The sequence below is a fragment of the Lissotriton helveticus genome, chromosome 6 (genome assembly GCF_964261635.1).
Source record: "Lissotriton helveticus chromosome 6, aLisHel1.1, whole genome shotgun sequence".
In the NCBI taxonomy this organism is placed as follows: Eukaryota; Metazoa; Chordata; class Amphibia; order Caudata; family Salamandridae; genus Lissotriton; species Lissotriton helveticus.
The window spans coordinates 1,035,892,269-1,035,910,022 of NC_136067.1; the positions used below are offsets into that span (position 1 = coordinate 1,035,892,269).

Consider the following 17,754-nt stretch of genomic DNA (forward strand, 5'->3'; position numbering starts at 1 on the left):
GGGCCAGTGTGGAGATTAAGCAAGCTATTGCCCAGAGTCGCAGAGTGTGAACCCGTGAGTCAAGGAGGCACCGGGGCGAGAATTATCGAGACCGTGGAATTTTTAGCCCAAGACCCGCCGAGGCGGGGAATTGAACCCTGGTCCAGGACCGATCTCAGCTTCCGGGTCTGCTGCCTCTAACCCCTGAGCCACACTTCTCCACTTTATATTTCTTGGCTCTAACTTGACGGTCTATGTGGTGTTTTGGTTCCGTAGTGGCATATGAAAAACCTCAAAAATGAATGGCATAAAAAAGCAATTTATGAACGATATACTTAACCCAGCTCTTGCGCGTGCGTCTGGAGTTTATTAAGGCGCAGGAAACAGAAGCGGTTCCAGGGGGAACGCATTTCTCTCCTTGGCCGAGACAGGCGTGATTTTAGTTCTTAAATGGAAGGCCCTGCTCTTTGGTTTCTTTGTTTCCTCGGTTGGACAAATCCCAAGTCATCGAGCAGCATTTTACATGCTAATGCGGTCTTGGTAAGTGTCGTTGGCAGCTGTTGATGTGATAATAATAATGAAACCTACTATGTAACTCCGCATACTGCTGCTCGAAAATGTGTGAACTATTTTGTAGTGAACGTGGTTAGTAAAACTCGATTTATAAATGCACTGAAAATTACTTTGGACTGTGATTTAAGGAAGGGTTCGACATATTTGAGTTAACTGGATGTTTTTTTTCTCTTTTTAAAGGTAAAGAAAACGTGCACAGATTCAAATGTTTCAGAGCCTCAAAACTCCAGGTACACAAATGTAAAGTGTTCTCTGACTTCTGTGTGAATAGATCATTTTTGAAGAAAAAATGTGCCGGTTTAATATCTGAGTATATTCTAGACAGTATCCAGTAAAAATGTTGCTCGATTTTATTGAAGCATGAAAAACATTTCCTACAAAATATTGTTTAACGGCGCCAGCAGAATTAACAAAAAAACAGATGTGATTAAAGAGGTAGGGTACTCTTCAGTCGTTGCTACAAATTGTACGGGAACAGTATGTTCTCAACCCTGAAAAAATTGAATTGATTGGACATGCTTTCTTAATTACAGACAATCATTTCCAAATCCGCCAACTGTGTGCTGACTTTGAAAAACGTCTCTTGTGATTTTTTTTATAGTTGGCCTTACACTTTTTTATTTTTTTAATGTCATTTTTACCTGTTTCTCAGTTTTACGCTGTTAATGTAAGATGCCCATCTGAATGACATATTGCTCGCCGGTGACATATGATATACTTTTCAGGTCACGAGTACGAATCGTGGCAAGGCCAACTCGGACTAGCCTTCTGAGATTGTTATATTTAGTTCCATTACATCAATTAAATTGGGTCATAATAACATCTGTTATTCGCATTGCTCGAAGCAGCAGAAGTGTGATATGAGATGCTACATAAAGATGTATTATTATTACCTGTTTGCTGATTGTTTCATATGCGGCGGGGTGGCTCTGTTTACGAATGAAAAGTGGGAGCTGTTGTTGATAGCGTTGTTTTAGGTTTCGATTTCACCCGCTTTAGCAAGATGGATTCTTCCTACATACTCTTTGCTTTTTTTCAAAGTACACTTTTGCCCTCCCTTAATTTGTAGTATACTGTAACATCTTAAAGAACAAAACGTATAGGGCAGTGCTTAATTTGTAGTGCCAGTTTCCTCCTAATGAGGACACTGCAGCTTGCACCACCCAGTGCCCCTGCCAGCGTTGCCAATAACAGTACCAATACAACTACTAACCACTACGCTCTTATTATTGTGACAATCAGACTATTCCAGGCCCCCAAAGCTGTGAAGATGGTTTGGCAGCAAGTATTAGTAATCTTAAATGTTTGTTTAAGTAATAAACAACTGTTATGTGCTCAAGTTTAATTTAGACAAACAGCGCCACCACGTGGCAGCTGTCATAAGTACCGGTGTTGCCCATTAATTGCTGGTGCTCCGCACCTGAAACCACCGGATCAATTTAAGCACTGGTATAGGGACTTTATTCACGCAATCTTGATTCAATGAGTGCCATTCTTCTAGAAGTCACTAGCCTTTCCAGGCAAAAAATGAATATGTGTTGCAAGCACGTACGGTTGATGCAATTCGGCTCCTTGTCATCAAAACATTGTTTCCGGTGCTGGCCTTTTATTTGATAGCATAGTGAGTTCTGGGAAATTGTTAAAGGAATGATTCCACTGTAGCAAATTGGACTGAAACAAAAAGTCCAGGACTGAAAACCTGTCCCAATGGCCTGCAGCAAGGTGGCAGCCCATCTAGCAGATAACGGCACTCCTGAATGTATAAAAAGAACCCGGGAAAGACAGACTCGTAGTACTTAATTTGAGCTGGTGGTTTCTGGGGCTCGGCACCGGCACTTAATTGTCAACAACACATGTATGACAGTCTGCCACATGATGTCGCTGCTCATCTAATTTAGAGATGAGCACAACAATGGTTATTTATGATTACAATATTCATTACAATTAATAATACCTACCTCCCCAGCCATTTCTATAGTTTTGGGAAAGTCGAATAATCTGAACTATAGCGGTACAGGCAAAAGAGTTGTTTTGGTACTGTCATTGACAGTGATGAGGGGCAATGGGTGTTGCAATCTGCAGTGGCCTCCTGGCCAGGGCCCTGACACTTATTCTTTTACAAATTAAGCACTGCTTGAGCCTGGGTAATAGAAACACTTTTTAAAACCTGTTGAACCACATAGAGATACTATTTTGACAGTCTTGCCCCAAGTTGTTGCTGCTTGCTTGAACGACAGGAAGTGGTACAAAAGGGGGTGGTGATGGACGGAGCATCTGAACCAATCAAACACTCACACGGAGTCAACAGATCTGGGTTTAATCCATCACCGTTCTTTAGCCCACTCTGCCACCCCAGTTCAGACATGGCCATATGCAAATCAGTCTGACCCTGTGCCTCATGGGAATAGTCCAGCCCGAACTGCCAAGCCATGCTTTCCCTGGACCAGAAACAAGCTTCCGAGGACCGGTTTCTGGCATTTCAGCCGTCTTCAGCCCGGCTTGCTTGAATCCAGTGGCAAAGTGAGCAAGGGACTCACGTCTGAGCATACCTATGGTGAACAAAGTGGTACAAAAGGGGGTGGTGATGGACGGAGCATCTGAACCAATCAAACACTCACACCCAGTCAACAGATCTGGGTTTAATCCATCACCGTTCTTTAGCACACTCTGCCACCCCAGTTCAGACATGGCTAATGCAACGACAGGAAGGCTTTTTAAAAAAAAAGTTTCGCTGAGTGGTGTCTCTGCAATACCAGAATCTCCCACATATTAGAGATGTTTTCATCTGCTGTATTTTCTCACATAATATCTGTCATTTGGCTTATCCCACTTGGTACAGTTCTGATTTTGAGTGGTCACCATGCGGTCCAGCAGGTACAGCATCCTGGAGGTGTGAAAATCATGGTAGAATTTTGAATTCATGTATCATGATTCTGTTATCTGCACCTGCAGATGCACTTTTTTCTACTTACGTTGTTTTAAATTGTGCCCAGTGTTTCAAACATGCTCCCGTTGTAATTCAAGGCTCTATTTAACAAAACGAAGGAGGTACCAAGAGCTAACCAAAATAAAATCTCCTAAATTGTAAATGCCCATTTTATAAGAGTTTTATAAAATTTCAGATGAGGAATCGGATTCCAGATCTGCTATCCTGGAACAGAGAAGGATATGATCTATTTATTTATCAGAAGATTAGATCAGTAATTAAGAACACATAATGATGATGGAAAGGAGTTTTTTTACATGATGAATAGTGTCTTATACACTGCTATCCAATGCAAAACTCTGAAACCTTGAACCATAATAAGGTAAAGCAAATCTCAGAGGCAGTTACAAACCTATCCTCTTTAGTCTAAGAAAGACAGAGTTCACAGAGGAAGAGGTGGGGCGCAGCGGCTGTGGCGCAGCGGCCTGAGCGGCTGACTCTGGAACACGGGGCTCACGGTTCGATCGCCGGCGGCAGGTTAGCCCAACACCATGTGACTCTGGGTAATAGCTCGCTTAATCTTCCCGACGGCCCACAGCGCCGTGAGACCCTTAGGGGTGATTTGTTTACGCTTTGCAAATATCGGGTTATTATTATTATTATTACACGGAGTGGATTGCCTGACAAGGCACTGAGTGTTTCAAGCCGTGTAGATCGTTCTGTAAGGGAGGTAAAGTAATGATGTAAAATAATGAATAAAGAACAAACATGAACTCCCAACAGCTGCTAGCTCTTTGCTAGCGAGCGTAGCACCTGACCTCCACACGACCACCAATTGTTCTGTGTACATGTGCATGCCTCTCCTCTGGACGGGCACGCCCAGGAAGCGTGCGATGGGATCGGGTGCTGCGCTCGCCAGGAAAGGACTAGCTTTAAGGGAGCTTGCTTTCTGTAAAACATTTTAACAGGCAGCAAAAGCACACAGCTGCAAAAGATAAAGCGCGGCAGCAGTCGCGTTTATTTTAATTTTTAAAAAATGCAAGCGCGTCGCCAATAATGCATACAGCGACCTAAAAAACATGTTCTTATGGACTAAAGAAGACGTACCGTGTAACAACCGAAGTAAAAGGGCCAGTCATCATTGGAGGTTACGAATTAATCCAAGGCGGTACTAAGGAGGGTCTAACAAGCCTGATAATGAATCAGAAGCCAGCATTTACGAAGGACAATGGCACAAGCCAATGACAAATATGGATGGAGAGTGGGCGGGGCTTCAAGTACATAACAATACAGCATGGCTTGCAGAGCAGTGCATCCGCTGCCCAGGCTCGACCTTAAAATGAAGTATAGCCGGTGGTCAAAACCTTCACCATGAAAAAAAACTTTCACCAAGTGTTGTTTCACTGTTAGTTTCAAAGATTACATTGTAACTGCATGCCAGTCTTTGTGCCTGAAAGCATCAATCACTCTAGTGTTTTTAAAAAAGGAGATACAGGCAAATGGTACGTGCTCCTCATGCAGCCCTAGAGGGGATCCTCTAGACAAAGAGTTAATGATATCCACTGACTTATGTTGCAAGGTTCACTAGGCCAGAAGATGAATAGCAAAATATACTGGAGTGTGTCACCACAGACACACTAGGAGGATTATTAAGGGCAAAGCAGAGAGAATACATTTATACTGAAATACAAAGTTGTTAAACTCATTAGCGGCATGAGGATGTGAGACAATAACAAAGTTAGACATACCTATGTCACACAGGATAATTATAGGCTTATCGAAAAGCCAGTGTGGAAGCAGATATCACATGAATTGCAAGATATAGGCACATCTTTAAGAAGTTGGTTACGTGGCCCTGAGGGACAAGGGCAAGCTAGATGAAGTACAAGTAGATTAAGCGCTCGATAAAGTATATATGGCATAATATACGTCTGGACTACAAGACAAGTAGCTGACTTGAGTTGCTTATGCCAGACATGGCTGAACTCCAACAAGCAGCTTAAACCAATATAAGGGAATAATGGAGTTGCAAAGATAAGCAAGAGTGCTTAAGATCTCTTAACACTCGATAAATGGCTAAAAGCTATCTCACGTGAGCGTAAATAAAAAGGGGTTGGGCCAGACTATAAAGCTGTTAAGAGTGCCTTGCCTCATATCTTTGGATATCAACGGTGCCCAGTGGATGGGATCCTCCAATATTAGAGTCGATCAGAAGAATAATCAGAGCTGGCTAAGCAGGAAGTCTGAAGCTGACTCTTAAGGACAGGGTGTAAAATGCAGCTGTCTAATCACCTCATGGATGGCCTGCCTAGAATAACATGTCTTCCATTTCATCAGCAATGGCAACTATTGAATAAGGGCAGAGGCTGTGAAGAGTTATTTTTATTGGTGCTCGAAAAGAGGTATTCTTCCTGGGTCTACTAAGCATGCGCACGCAGCGCGTAAAATTTACCTCATGCGACAACCATGAGGCACTCATTTTTTTTTTTAAACTTAGGGAACTGTGCAGGGGGGGAAGCTACACTTCCTATAAGCTTCGGGTATGCACGCATTGTGCAAATGATGTACCCAATGCGGTGGCCATCTTAGAGCTGGAGTATAGGGGATACAAAATGCCTGTTAAAGAATACAAAATAGCTGGCTCTTGTATGAAGTAATAACTTAAGCTAAATTCAAATGCGTTAAACGGCAGGGGAGCTGAACTGAAAACATAATATTCAAATGGGGGTAAAAGAAGCAACAATCCAGTTCTGCAGTGCAGAATTTCTGAAAATGAACATACACTTAAAGATGCAGAGCATCCAATTGAGATGAAATTAACAGCAAGTTGTGTTAGGAAGCGCGCAGCTACTTTGTACCAGGATGATCTCAATGAACCCTGAAAAGCGACTTGATATAAAAATGTAAGTAGTATTATATCTGATCGCATTTTCCCAGAGGATCTCATTGTTGAGACTTAGTAGGTGGGTGTCTAAAGTAAATATCCAGAATACTTCTCTTCTTTTTCTTATTTCCGTGAAATCACCAACGGTTTAATTTGAATTTTTTCTAAGATCAGTCTTCTTATCTCTTCTGATCAAAACCAAAGGGGATGATGGACGGAGTGTTGAACATTGCAAGCACTCACCCCCAGTCAACTGATCTGGGTTTAATCCATTATCATTCTTTGGCTCACTCCGCCATCCTGGTTCAGACATGAACATATGTGAATCAGTCTGACCCTGTGCCTCATGGGAACAGTCCAGCCTGAACTGCCAAGCCATGTCTTCCCTGGACCGGAAACATGCATCCTGGGACCGGTTTCTGGCTAATCAGCCGTCATCAGCCAGGCTAGCTTGAGTGCATTGGCAAAGTGAGCAAGGTACCACGTCTAGGCATACCCTGCCCACTCACTGTGCCAATGGAATCAAGCTATCCTGGCCAAAGAGGGGTGAGACCCTGAAACAGTACCTAGGATGCTTGTTTCCGGTCCAAGGAGGACCTGGCTTGGCAGTTGGGGCTGGACTGTTTTCATGAGGCACAGGGTCAAGACTGATTAGCATATGGCCAGGTCTAAACTGGGGTGGCATGGTGAGCAAAAGAATGATGGATTTAACCCTGATCTCTTGACTGGGGGTAAATGTTTTGATTTATTCTGGCATTCCATCCATCAATTGTGTGTCTTTTGCTTTCTCGCCCTAAGTGCGCCAGGTATGCCCTGACGTGGGTCTTGGGCTCACTGTGCCACTGGAATCAAGCTATCCTGGCTGAAGAGGGGTGAAACCCCGAAACCGGTCCTAGGATGCTTGCTTCCGGTCCAGGGATGGCTTGGCAGTTCGGGCTAGACTGTTCCCATGAGGCACAGGGTCAAGACTGATTTGCATATGGCCTTGTCTGAACTGGGGTGGCGTGGTGAGCAAAAGAATGACGGATTTAACCCAGATCTCTTGACTGGGGATGAATGTCAAGATACCCGTAGGGTGATAGCAGCGCTATATAAGAACACAATACAATACAATACAATGTTTTGATTTATTCTGCATTTCATTCATCAATTGTGTGTCTTCTGCCTTCTTATCTCTTCTGGTATGTGACTTTTTTCTTGATAATGCCTGACCAATGGCGCTATCAATTTGTTGTTGAAAATGGCTGAACGATGTTCAGTTAGTCCTGTGGCTAATGGGCATGCTGTTTCACCCACGTAACCGAGGTGGGGTGGGCACAATAATAAGTACACCACGTTCTTGGTTTTGCAGTTGGTAAATGTCTTTTAAATGATTGTGTAATTCTTCAAAATAAAAGTCTCAGTGGCTGAATCGCATGCATCGTATTGAGGTAATGTTTGATTACCAACAATGGGGGTGCTCCCGTCAATGGTCTTCTGCACAAAGGTTTTAGTATTTTGGAGATGAGATGTAACCACTTAGTCTAAGATTTTTGTTATGCCTATGTGTAAACATGGGCTTTGGGATCAAGGGGCTTTATTGTGTGCTGCTACTTAATATTTGCCAATTAGAGAATATTATCTTGCAAACTTTTTAATTTATTACAGAGTGCCTTGTGACACAGACAAGCTTGGGTTCTAATTTTTGTTTATGCAAGAAATAGTCCTCATCGTAAAACCTAGCTCTATTGAATGCTTAACACGCATGTCCCCCTAGGGTACCCTCTAGTGATACATTTTTCTTTCATTAGACTTGCTGTGATGTCTTTCTCTTGAAGATTGATGTAATTTCTTCTCAAGCGTAAAAATTGACTAAATGGGATACTTTGTTTCTGAGTTCTCTGGTAAAAGCAGTTTAAATATATTCCTAGCAGTGGGTTTCACATATATGTCCACCTCTAGTTGACTGTTGTTGTTCCGAATGAGTATGTCCACCAATTCAACTTCACTGTGACTTGTATGGGTGTAAATTTCATATTTGGAACACACAAGTTCCACCACAACAGGAATCGTCAAGCTCATCCTGTGTACCAACCCAAATGAAACAAATATAATCTATCTAGCGAGCTCAGTGGGTCAAGGAGGCTACCTCATTGTAGATAAATCGATACTCAAATTGGGCCATGTAGATGTCCGCTGAAGTGGGAGCACATGACGCTTCCATGCTTACTCCTTTGACTTGTTCGTACAGCTGTCCTCCAAATTTCAATCGTATTCTCCTCAAGTACAGTATGCAAGCACTCGAGTATAAAGCTTTCTCAGACTGTCAATGAGGTGTTCTTCCATAAACCATTGAACTGCATCAGACGCCTTTTTGGGGAATGTTGCAGTGCAAGGCTTTAATGTCTAATGTAACTAAGATATCTTGAACAGGATTATAAGCGTAGCCTTCCATTACTATGGTGATGTCTCTGGTGTCCTTAATATAGGACTTGATCTTGGGGACATGGGCTTGTAAAATAGGGTCGACATATTTGGAGAGTGGCTCAGTGACTGAGTCAATAGTGGTCTCAGTCAGTCTTTAGGGGGTGATCTTGTGTGTTTTTATTTATCTTAGGTGTCCCGTATATACTAGCCCTCCTAGGATTACTGATTTTCAAATATTCATGTTATTTATTCTAGACATCACGAGTGGCTAAGTCTCGTGATGTTAATTTACCAATATTTTTGATGACTTTGTGTGTAGGATCCAGCTTTATTTGCATATACTGTTCATGGTTACTCAAAAGATCAGTCATCTTGGTCACATAGTTTGAGGTATCCATGATGACAATCCCCCCTCCTTTGCCACCGTTCTTTACATTTAATGCCTTGTTGTCACTCATCAGAGTTCTGAGAGCTGAGAGTTCCTCCTGATCTAAATTTGGTGAAGGATACTGAATGTAACAGATGGCTTGTTTAAGGCGCTGATACGCAATCTTTTAAAAAATGGTCGCCTCCGGACCTACCTGGATCTAAATTAGCAGTGAAGGTGGAGGGGGGCGATATACTTGATACATTTTGTTGTCTATTTTCAGAGGGACCATTTTTAGAGAAAACTTTCAGTATGCTTATCCAATGAAAAGAGCCATAATATTTTGGAAAAGTTCGAAAGTATTAACATTAGTGTATGGAACAAACTACAGACCTTTAAATAGTAAGGAATCAACCAATGGTCCAGGTGGAGTATGTGAAAGACTAAAGATGGGTATTTGTTTCACTGTCTCCAATATTGTCCATTCCTGGGTTCCAGATATTGGTTGTTGTTGGGCTGGAAATTCCCTCTGTAGCTGGTTTGGTAATGCGGTGGGCCTCTCCTCCACCCCTGTCTGACCAAAAAAGATTGTCTCTGTACTGAATCAGATACAAAAGGTATTCTTCGCCCTGTCTGGTCAAAGGGATGTGAGCTACCTTCATTATCAGAATCAGATGTCTGAAGAGTTGGTTGCGACTATACCTATTCTGTCCAATGTTGTCTTCCTCATTGTATTGGCCCTGCTTATAATAATTTTCAGCCAGGTAAAGAAAAGTTTTTTTGTTGTGGAAAATCTAATACCTTTTTTTAATTTGTCTGGTTACCTTTTCACTAGATAGTCTGTGAATGAGACCATTTCTTTTTCTACCTCTTCTAGTTTCTTTTTAGCATCTTCTTTGGCATTTGATGATCTCTCTGATTTGTTTTATTAGCCATCTGTCTTATTACCTGTGTCAGTGCATCTTCAGAATTGGCAGCATTACCTTAAGTTCACCAATATTACACAAAATCTCTAGTTGCATTATTTGTTATTTTTTTCATTTGAAATAATGAATGCTTCTTGCATATCCATTCTTTCCAAATATTTTTGTGAAATAAGAATAAGGTACAGTGGTGGTCGACGTGGAGTTGCAAGCTTTGCAGTTGGCTAAATGTGAGAGGTATTCAAACACGGTGCGTTAGGAGTGGCGTTCAGGTGTCTGCACTTTGATAATGCAGCATTTGCTATTTTGAATGTGGCACTGCTAATTCTAACACAAATTCTGCTTTCTCAGAAATCATCTAGGAACAAGGCATTTGCCTAGTGCAGATACAAATTACCTGTACTGTTAGATTGTTTTAATTGCCAAATTCGGTGTGGCTGCCCCCTCATCTTTTCAGTGATTTATTTCACAGATCCTTTGTGTCTACCAGGATATTTTAAAAACAGGCCAATGAAATGCTTTTGTACCAACCACAGTCTGTACAGAAAACCTGCAAGTCTGACATCATCAAGACCTTTTTATTTAATAAAAAAATGTATGTATAATATACTTACAAATAGCGCCTTTCAACAAGTCCTCTTTATCCATTGGTCTGTAATTGTGTCACTCATATTTTTGTCTACCCACTAATGTATACTGCATGGTTTGGTTGCTCAACCGATTTCACCCATAGGCCAACATAACCGCGAGTTGCAGCTTTCTATCCTTTGCCACAGAGCACATCAATACATAAACGAGTTCCTTCAGTGTCAGAAACTACTGTGGCAATTTGTGCTTTTTAGCACAATTGTTTTTGCTTTTAGCCAATGTTTATTTAGATTGAAGAGAACCTGGTGGCTTCACCAACAATGCAATTCAGTAAAAATGATGTCAAAACATGACATGGATTAACAAAACCAAAAGATTGTCAGCCAACATGAGACCTCTTGGCATTGCCAATCATTTTATACAAGTTGGAACATTATGGCTATTTTAAGTATTCCTAATTCCTTAACAAGTAAGGCGACTAAAATGAGTGTTCCCGTTATCATCAATCAATCAATCATAATATTTATTCGATTTGACACGCAAATCATAAAAGCACATAAATAACAATGCATTCGATAAAAATATGCCATGGAGTAGAGATACACAATTTAAGTAAATTACTCTAAGTCACTAAAAGGATGCTGAATCCAATAAAACCATAAGAAATGCAGACAAATAAGTTAAGAAACAAAATGGCAACTCAATAAGACTAGAGTTTACATTTCTTGCCAAATTTGACATATCCTCAAAAGAATCCCATGCCCAGCCTGCATGAAAGATAAAGTGTGTATGCAAAAAAAACACTATAGCATGCGCTACGATTCGATGCACTCAGTTATCCATATGATTTTTGTATTATGAGGGCTCCTCTTATAAAATATTAGACAGCAACACAAATATCAAAGGATTGAAACAACTGTAACTGACTAAAACCTTCTCTATAAAAAGGAGGGCGGCACAGCCTCCGTATTAGAAACAAAAATGTGGAAGTCAAGGTTTTGTACAATGCACAAATCAAAGTGCAGAGTAGATTATTTTGCATTGTTATTACATGGGCAGGGTGGAAGGTAGTCATGCCAACCATCTAGACTGGGAAAGTCTACCAGAAAGGGCAACGTGCTTAAACGAAATCTGGTTAAATAAAATCTATGTTGAGGTTCCAAAAAAAGATATATGTAGGGTTGCATCTGCTTGGTGGAAAAACTACTTTCATTGCCCATGCTCAAGACTCTTTGCTGATTTGAGAACTGGTTGTGACCTGCACTGGCACTTAAATAATATAAAGATTTCATTGAAGACTTTGCGTGAAATGGCATTAAAGAACTCTATTACACCCAATTCTCGAAATGCATCTTTCAGATAAACATGCAAGGGAATCCTCACAGTATTGGCCATGGAAAGACAATCCATAATAATGGATCTTAAAAAATATAGCTCTAGTGTTCGCTAGATTTTGAATCATAATAACAAAGGGGCAGGTCCAATGTGATCCAAATGTACTCAATGCCCAGTTCCGAACGGCAAAAAGATGTTGATAAGCTCTTAGGGACCATCAAAAGATTCCTAATAACATTATTTTCCACGAATTGTATTTTTCACAATTACTGAAACCCCACACTCCAGCCCCATTTGTAGCGATTGAGAGGCATTTAATTAAATAGAGTGTGGTAATTTATTTGATAGGCTTATGGCCTGCAATATGAAACAGTGACTCCATGACTCGTCGTTTGCTGTGCTCTAAGGGTCAGCAGAGGATTCCACAGTAGCTGGGTGTTAAAAACGTTGTTGACTTGGGGCCACACACTATAAAGTACAACTTTTTATGGTTCACTTTTAAGTCCAGGGAAGACATAAAGTCTACATAGGCATCTATGGATCTCTCCAGGCTCATAGCTTTCCTTGCAAGGACAGCATCATCGGCGTAAAGTAATGTTGTAAAAAATGTTTTGGCCCCTTTTTGGACAATCTAGGCACTTTTTCAGTAGATGGGCCTCTAAGCCTTTTGTATAAACGAGAAATAGTAAAAGGGCCAGTATACAGTCCTGGCAGACCCCCATCGTTGAGACAATAGAATCGGAATACCGTTAACATTATAAAAACTACGAAAATTAAACCTGGTAATACAAAACATTCACACTGTAGAACTGCATCCTTCTGCAGGACAGTGTGAAACAGGCTTTAGGTTTCCTTTATAATATCACAGTCACACTATGTTGCCTGCTGTTGGTCTCATAATGCTTTCCTGGTGCACATTTCAATGTTTCTTGAGGCATACTCCCCCAGTGCTTCTTCAAGGAAAGTGAAAACACAGCAGCTCCAACATCTGTTGCCATCTAGTGGGATGATGGTATACATATAGTCATTCTTTAAAATCTGGGAATTAACTTCGCAATAAGAACGTTGGTCCTTGAGAAGTCCTCAAGTCCTGGGGCATAGCACCTCATCTTTCCTCCTCTTGTGTCAGCCTTGAACACATCACCCAGTTCTTTTCTAAAGCACATTGTTGCACACAGTTTGTCTAAACCATGGCATGCAGTTCCTCCATTAGCAGGGGTGTGGAATGTGATAAAATATCTACTTGTCCATGGGGCAAGTTGCTTCATAAATCTTCTTGCCCTGTAACAAAATCTACTTGTCCATTTTGTGCCATGTAATGCAGCGACAAATTATGGCAGCAATCTCATTATATAAGAGATCTGAAATAGCCTCTCTGATTATGCCGGAGCTCTTTCCATAGTAAGGTTTGAATACTAGCAATTCCCTTTTTCCGCAGAACTACATACTGGGGCTGAAAGTAATGGTAAGCAACAGTTCCAGGATTGGAATGCCCTTTTGAGTCTGTGCAAACCTGCTAACTTGCATGTTTTAAGGGTTTTCACCAACTCTTCTCTAATCTTTTCCCATACTGAGAAAGGTTGGAAATATACTCCTGACAATGGCAGACATAAAACTTCTCCCAGGGTTGAGAAAAAAAAGTTGGAGGGAAAGTGAACTAGCAAACACTCTTCACATTGTCGCATGAGCAAATCTACACCTGCATATTTGCTCATGCTAAAATACAGTTCACAAATATTTTCTAGGAGTACTATTTCTTGGCTTACTTCTGTAGAGCCTCGTAAATTCACAAAAGCTGTATATTTGCACTTAATGCAAGTACATGGGTGCACTTATGAGACTTTATTTAATAATTGGGCCCCTAATTAGGTTTGAAGTTAACCATGACCTTTTGTGTTTATTAAAATTCCGTCTCTCTGTCTGTCTATTGGTTAGCTTCACTGTGAGTGACAGCGCATTCTGTAATTTCACAAGAAGCATATCGACACACAGTCAGTGCCAGGAACTACTGTGGCAATGTGTGCTTTTTTAGACCAATTTTTTTTGCCAATGTTTGTTATAATGGTGAGGGTCTGGCAGCTCCCACACCAGTAAGCTTTTACAAAAACCATGCCAAAACAAGTCATGTGTTGACAAAACCAAAAGAATGACTAACAATTTCAGACCTATTAGTTTTACCAATGCTTGTTTATTTTTATTTCCCATAATCTTGTTAAAACTCGTTACACTGATTTTCCATTATGAATATTTTTGAGAAATACTAGCATACATCAACGCATTTTACAAAATGATGCTACAAAGAAATGTCACCTAAAATTTTACTGTAGTTTAGCACAATGTTTTTGCATTTTTTTGTGAACATTTTATTTTGAAAGCAAAGAATCGTCAATCTTGCTTTCAAGCTTCTGCAAATAATTGTATCTACTCAGAGAGCATTCTGGGAGCATTATACATAGCCTTATATTGCTAAACATTGAAAACGTGTGTACACATTTTTATACTGGAACCCCTGTCAGTAGTGCAGGCTGAGCTTACAATTTACTAAGACCGCTCACCCTAATAATAAAGGCTGTGCATTAATGAACCATAAATACAAGCTTGAACAGCTTGAACACATGGGCACAAATATTACCTTAATTGCAGTCAATGCATTTCCCTGATCCATAATGTGATACTGTAAACTGGCAACCAAAGGGTTGGGCCTACTTGTCCCAAGGACAAATACACATGAAAACCTGTTGCCCTTGACTGCAAACAATATGTCCTGGGTGTTTGGCTATAAGAATTCAACATCCCTGCTTAGGCTTAACACCCATAACTTCCCTGAGGTAGAATATCCAGGTTGCCCCTGATGCACAGTACCAAGAGATTTTCCTGCTATCTCATTGAAACTGCAATAATGAGGATAAATATAGCATTTCTCCTCTTTTCGCCATGTTAAGACCAGAATTTTCCTGTTCTGTATTCGGGCGCTGCCCCATATTTAACCCACCCTTGTAAATATGGGGCAGCGCAAAAATCAATGGGTGAACGCCCAACGCAACACCCATTGCCCAGCCCTTTCATGCTAAGTGTAGCGTGAAAGAGTGCCTTATTCACAAGGCAGCGTTAAGCCACGCTTAAGGCCGCTTTGTGAATAAGACAAAGCCCCTATGGCCTCAGGAATTTTGGAAAAAGTGACGTTCCGGTGGAGATGGGGGTTGTAAATATGCCGCTATATTTTCCTGTGATATCAGATATCTGAGTTGAAGTGCACAGTCTTTAAAATAAAACCGAGAATATTGATGCAACATGCAGATATTACCTAGTGGTTTCAAACATAACTTTGCAAATGTATTATTTTTTTTTTTCTCGTATATTTACCTGTTGAGAGTTCTTATAATACATTTCATTTATACCAATAAAACATCAGTTTTTTGCGTATTTTCAGGTAATGAATAGTATTACTTGAATGGTCTATTGTATTGTCTCGCAGTTGATAATAACAGTTGTTAGCTATTTTGTGAAGGCTTGTCACCATAGTAACCTTCCTGCGAGCTGTCGCCCATCACCTTCTTTTTTGGGAGCCATATTCCTTTTTCACTGTACCATTTAAAGGCAAATAAAATGAAAATACTAACGACATGTATATACACAGATTTAAAGCCCGAAGCACGTTAATTCTTTTCTAAACAAGAGTTAAGTGAAAACATTGCTCACAAAATGAAACTTCAGCATAAAAGCGAATTGCAGAGACACGTTGCCTAGCCATCAGCTCCTGGCTTGGGCCTTAGGCCAAAGCCGTCCATTTATTTACCTAGGTTTATAGTGTGTTGGTTTTGGACTCTAAAGCATTCGAATTAATGCAGATGGAAAGTGTTATTGTCGGGGGGAGTTATTACATTGTTTGTAGGAACTTTGCGTGGAGAATTCATGGAGCGAGTGACATTTGTGTGTCAGCAGATTCTTTGTCTCACTAGGCCATCTTTTCCTTGGGAAAAAGGGTATTCATGCTACTAATGTGGCTAGTAATATTGTGTAAGAGTATGCAATGAAACGTCTTACTATGTTTCTACATGCATCTTGAATCTTAATAGGACACTAGCTGCTGGTCTGTGAACGGGTCCTATTGGCAGATACGATTGTGGGTGAGATCAACTAGCAGAAGCAGTGAAATGTTCAAGGCAATGTCTGTGCGGTGCGGGCACAGCTAGTAGTTGGACTGTCTGCTAATGGCTTTCCAAAAGGCTGAATTTGATATCAACATTTCATTTGTTTGAGGAGGAGTTCTGTACAGCTCCAGTAATGTCTCATCCGGCCTACTTTAAGGTGCTTAGATGTCTGTTGTTTGGACTTCTGGGACTGGGGTGGAAAAGAGTGGGTGTTGGAAGTATGTGGGAAGCCAGCCATTGTAGTTAGGTGTGGAGCAAATGCCTGGAGAATGTAGGAGGAAGGGGGAGATGATGACAAATTGTCATTGTTAAATGTCCGAGGTGTCTGGCTGTACCATCAGCACATGTACAAAATTCAATTGAAAGCCTTATCAATTAAATTCAAACTCCTTTATTCGGTTTTCAAAGTTATAAAAACCATAATAGTTCCTTGTTAAAATTTACATTAAAAGAAATAGTTAAAAATTCATCCTTTAAAAGTTTCAAGAGTTAGATCAATGACAAGCATGCCAGCAATATAAAGTGCTAAAGTGCAAACTAAATCTAAAAAGATATTCAAAAACTACATTGTAGTGCAAGCAAAGAAAACAGCTATGTTCTTACACAATCTATACAGTACGGATCCTACTCTAAATTTGACCTGTGTCTAATACAAAACTTCAAAAATTGAGCAATGTTTTTTGCAATACACTCTTCCTCCAAAAATTGCAAGACAAGGAAATCTGGGCGGCATTGTCGGAAACCCAAGATTTTTAATATCGGGATTACCCAGTGCTTCCTTGGTTCTTTTCAAAATTTGCAAAATAAGACCACATGAATTGATGATTGAGTGGATACTTCGTCACAGGGGCAAATTGATAGCTTCTTTGACCAATCGTTTGTTTTAGGAAAAGACACCAGGCGGTGAAATATGTTCAACTTAAATGGTGTCAGCAGGAACCTATCATAACCACTCAAATTAAAGCCTTATCAAAAAGCATGATTTCCAGCAGTGTAGTAGTTTAGTTGGGGGTCTTACACCTGTGTTTAGCCTGTTCCTTTACTTTTCGTTTTCGTTTTGTTTAGGATCTAGGGCACCCTTCCTTTCACATTAAATCTACCGATATGCATGGCTCCTGTTGACTAAAGCGCTAAAATTCTTATGTGAATGAAATTCATTTGGGAAAGTGTTTCAGACATAATATATTTAAGAATCGTTCCTGTCACACTTGTTATGAGGCTGTTGCTTATTGTTTCATTTTAAGCAGTCTTCAGCGGGTGTGCAGATTTGTCAGATTTATTGACACCGCTTCAAGAGTGATTGAACATATAGATTCCTCCAACTGTCAATAAGTTGTTTTATTTAATTAAAGGCATGTTTTATTTATTTAGTTTTTTGTTGCCGACTGGTGACACTAAATTGCTTTCTACTTCCTATTTCAATGACCCAAAGCAGTGTTGACAAATTCATTTGTATGCAGTTTATCATTTGTAATTGTTCTAATTTACCATGCATATAAACTTTTGGACTTGTATTCCCAGAGCCTTGCCGCTGTCTTTTAGTGATCTGAATTGTTGACTGGGTATAATTTGTGACGTGGCCAATCAGTCTCCTAGATGGGTTGTAGTCAAGGTCCAGGTTC

The 17,754-nt window shown here is 40.5% G+C and overlaps 1 protein-coding gene across 11 annotated transcripts in view; it reads left to right on the forward strand.

Moving 5' to 3' along the window:
- Nucleotides 1–17,754, forward strand: part of LOC144763243 (protein phosphatase EYA4) — a 645,968-nt gene that overhangs the window by 388,218 nt on the left and 239,996 nt on the right. For all 11 annotated transcript variants that reach the window (XM_078648664.1, XM_078648660.1, XM_078648668.1 and 8 more), the window contains one exon: nucleotides 733–782. In XM_078648664.1, the coding sequence (XP_078504790.1) occupies nucleotides 733–782 (50 nt within the window). The remainder of the gene's footprint in view (nucleotides 1–732; nucleotides 783–17,754) is intronic.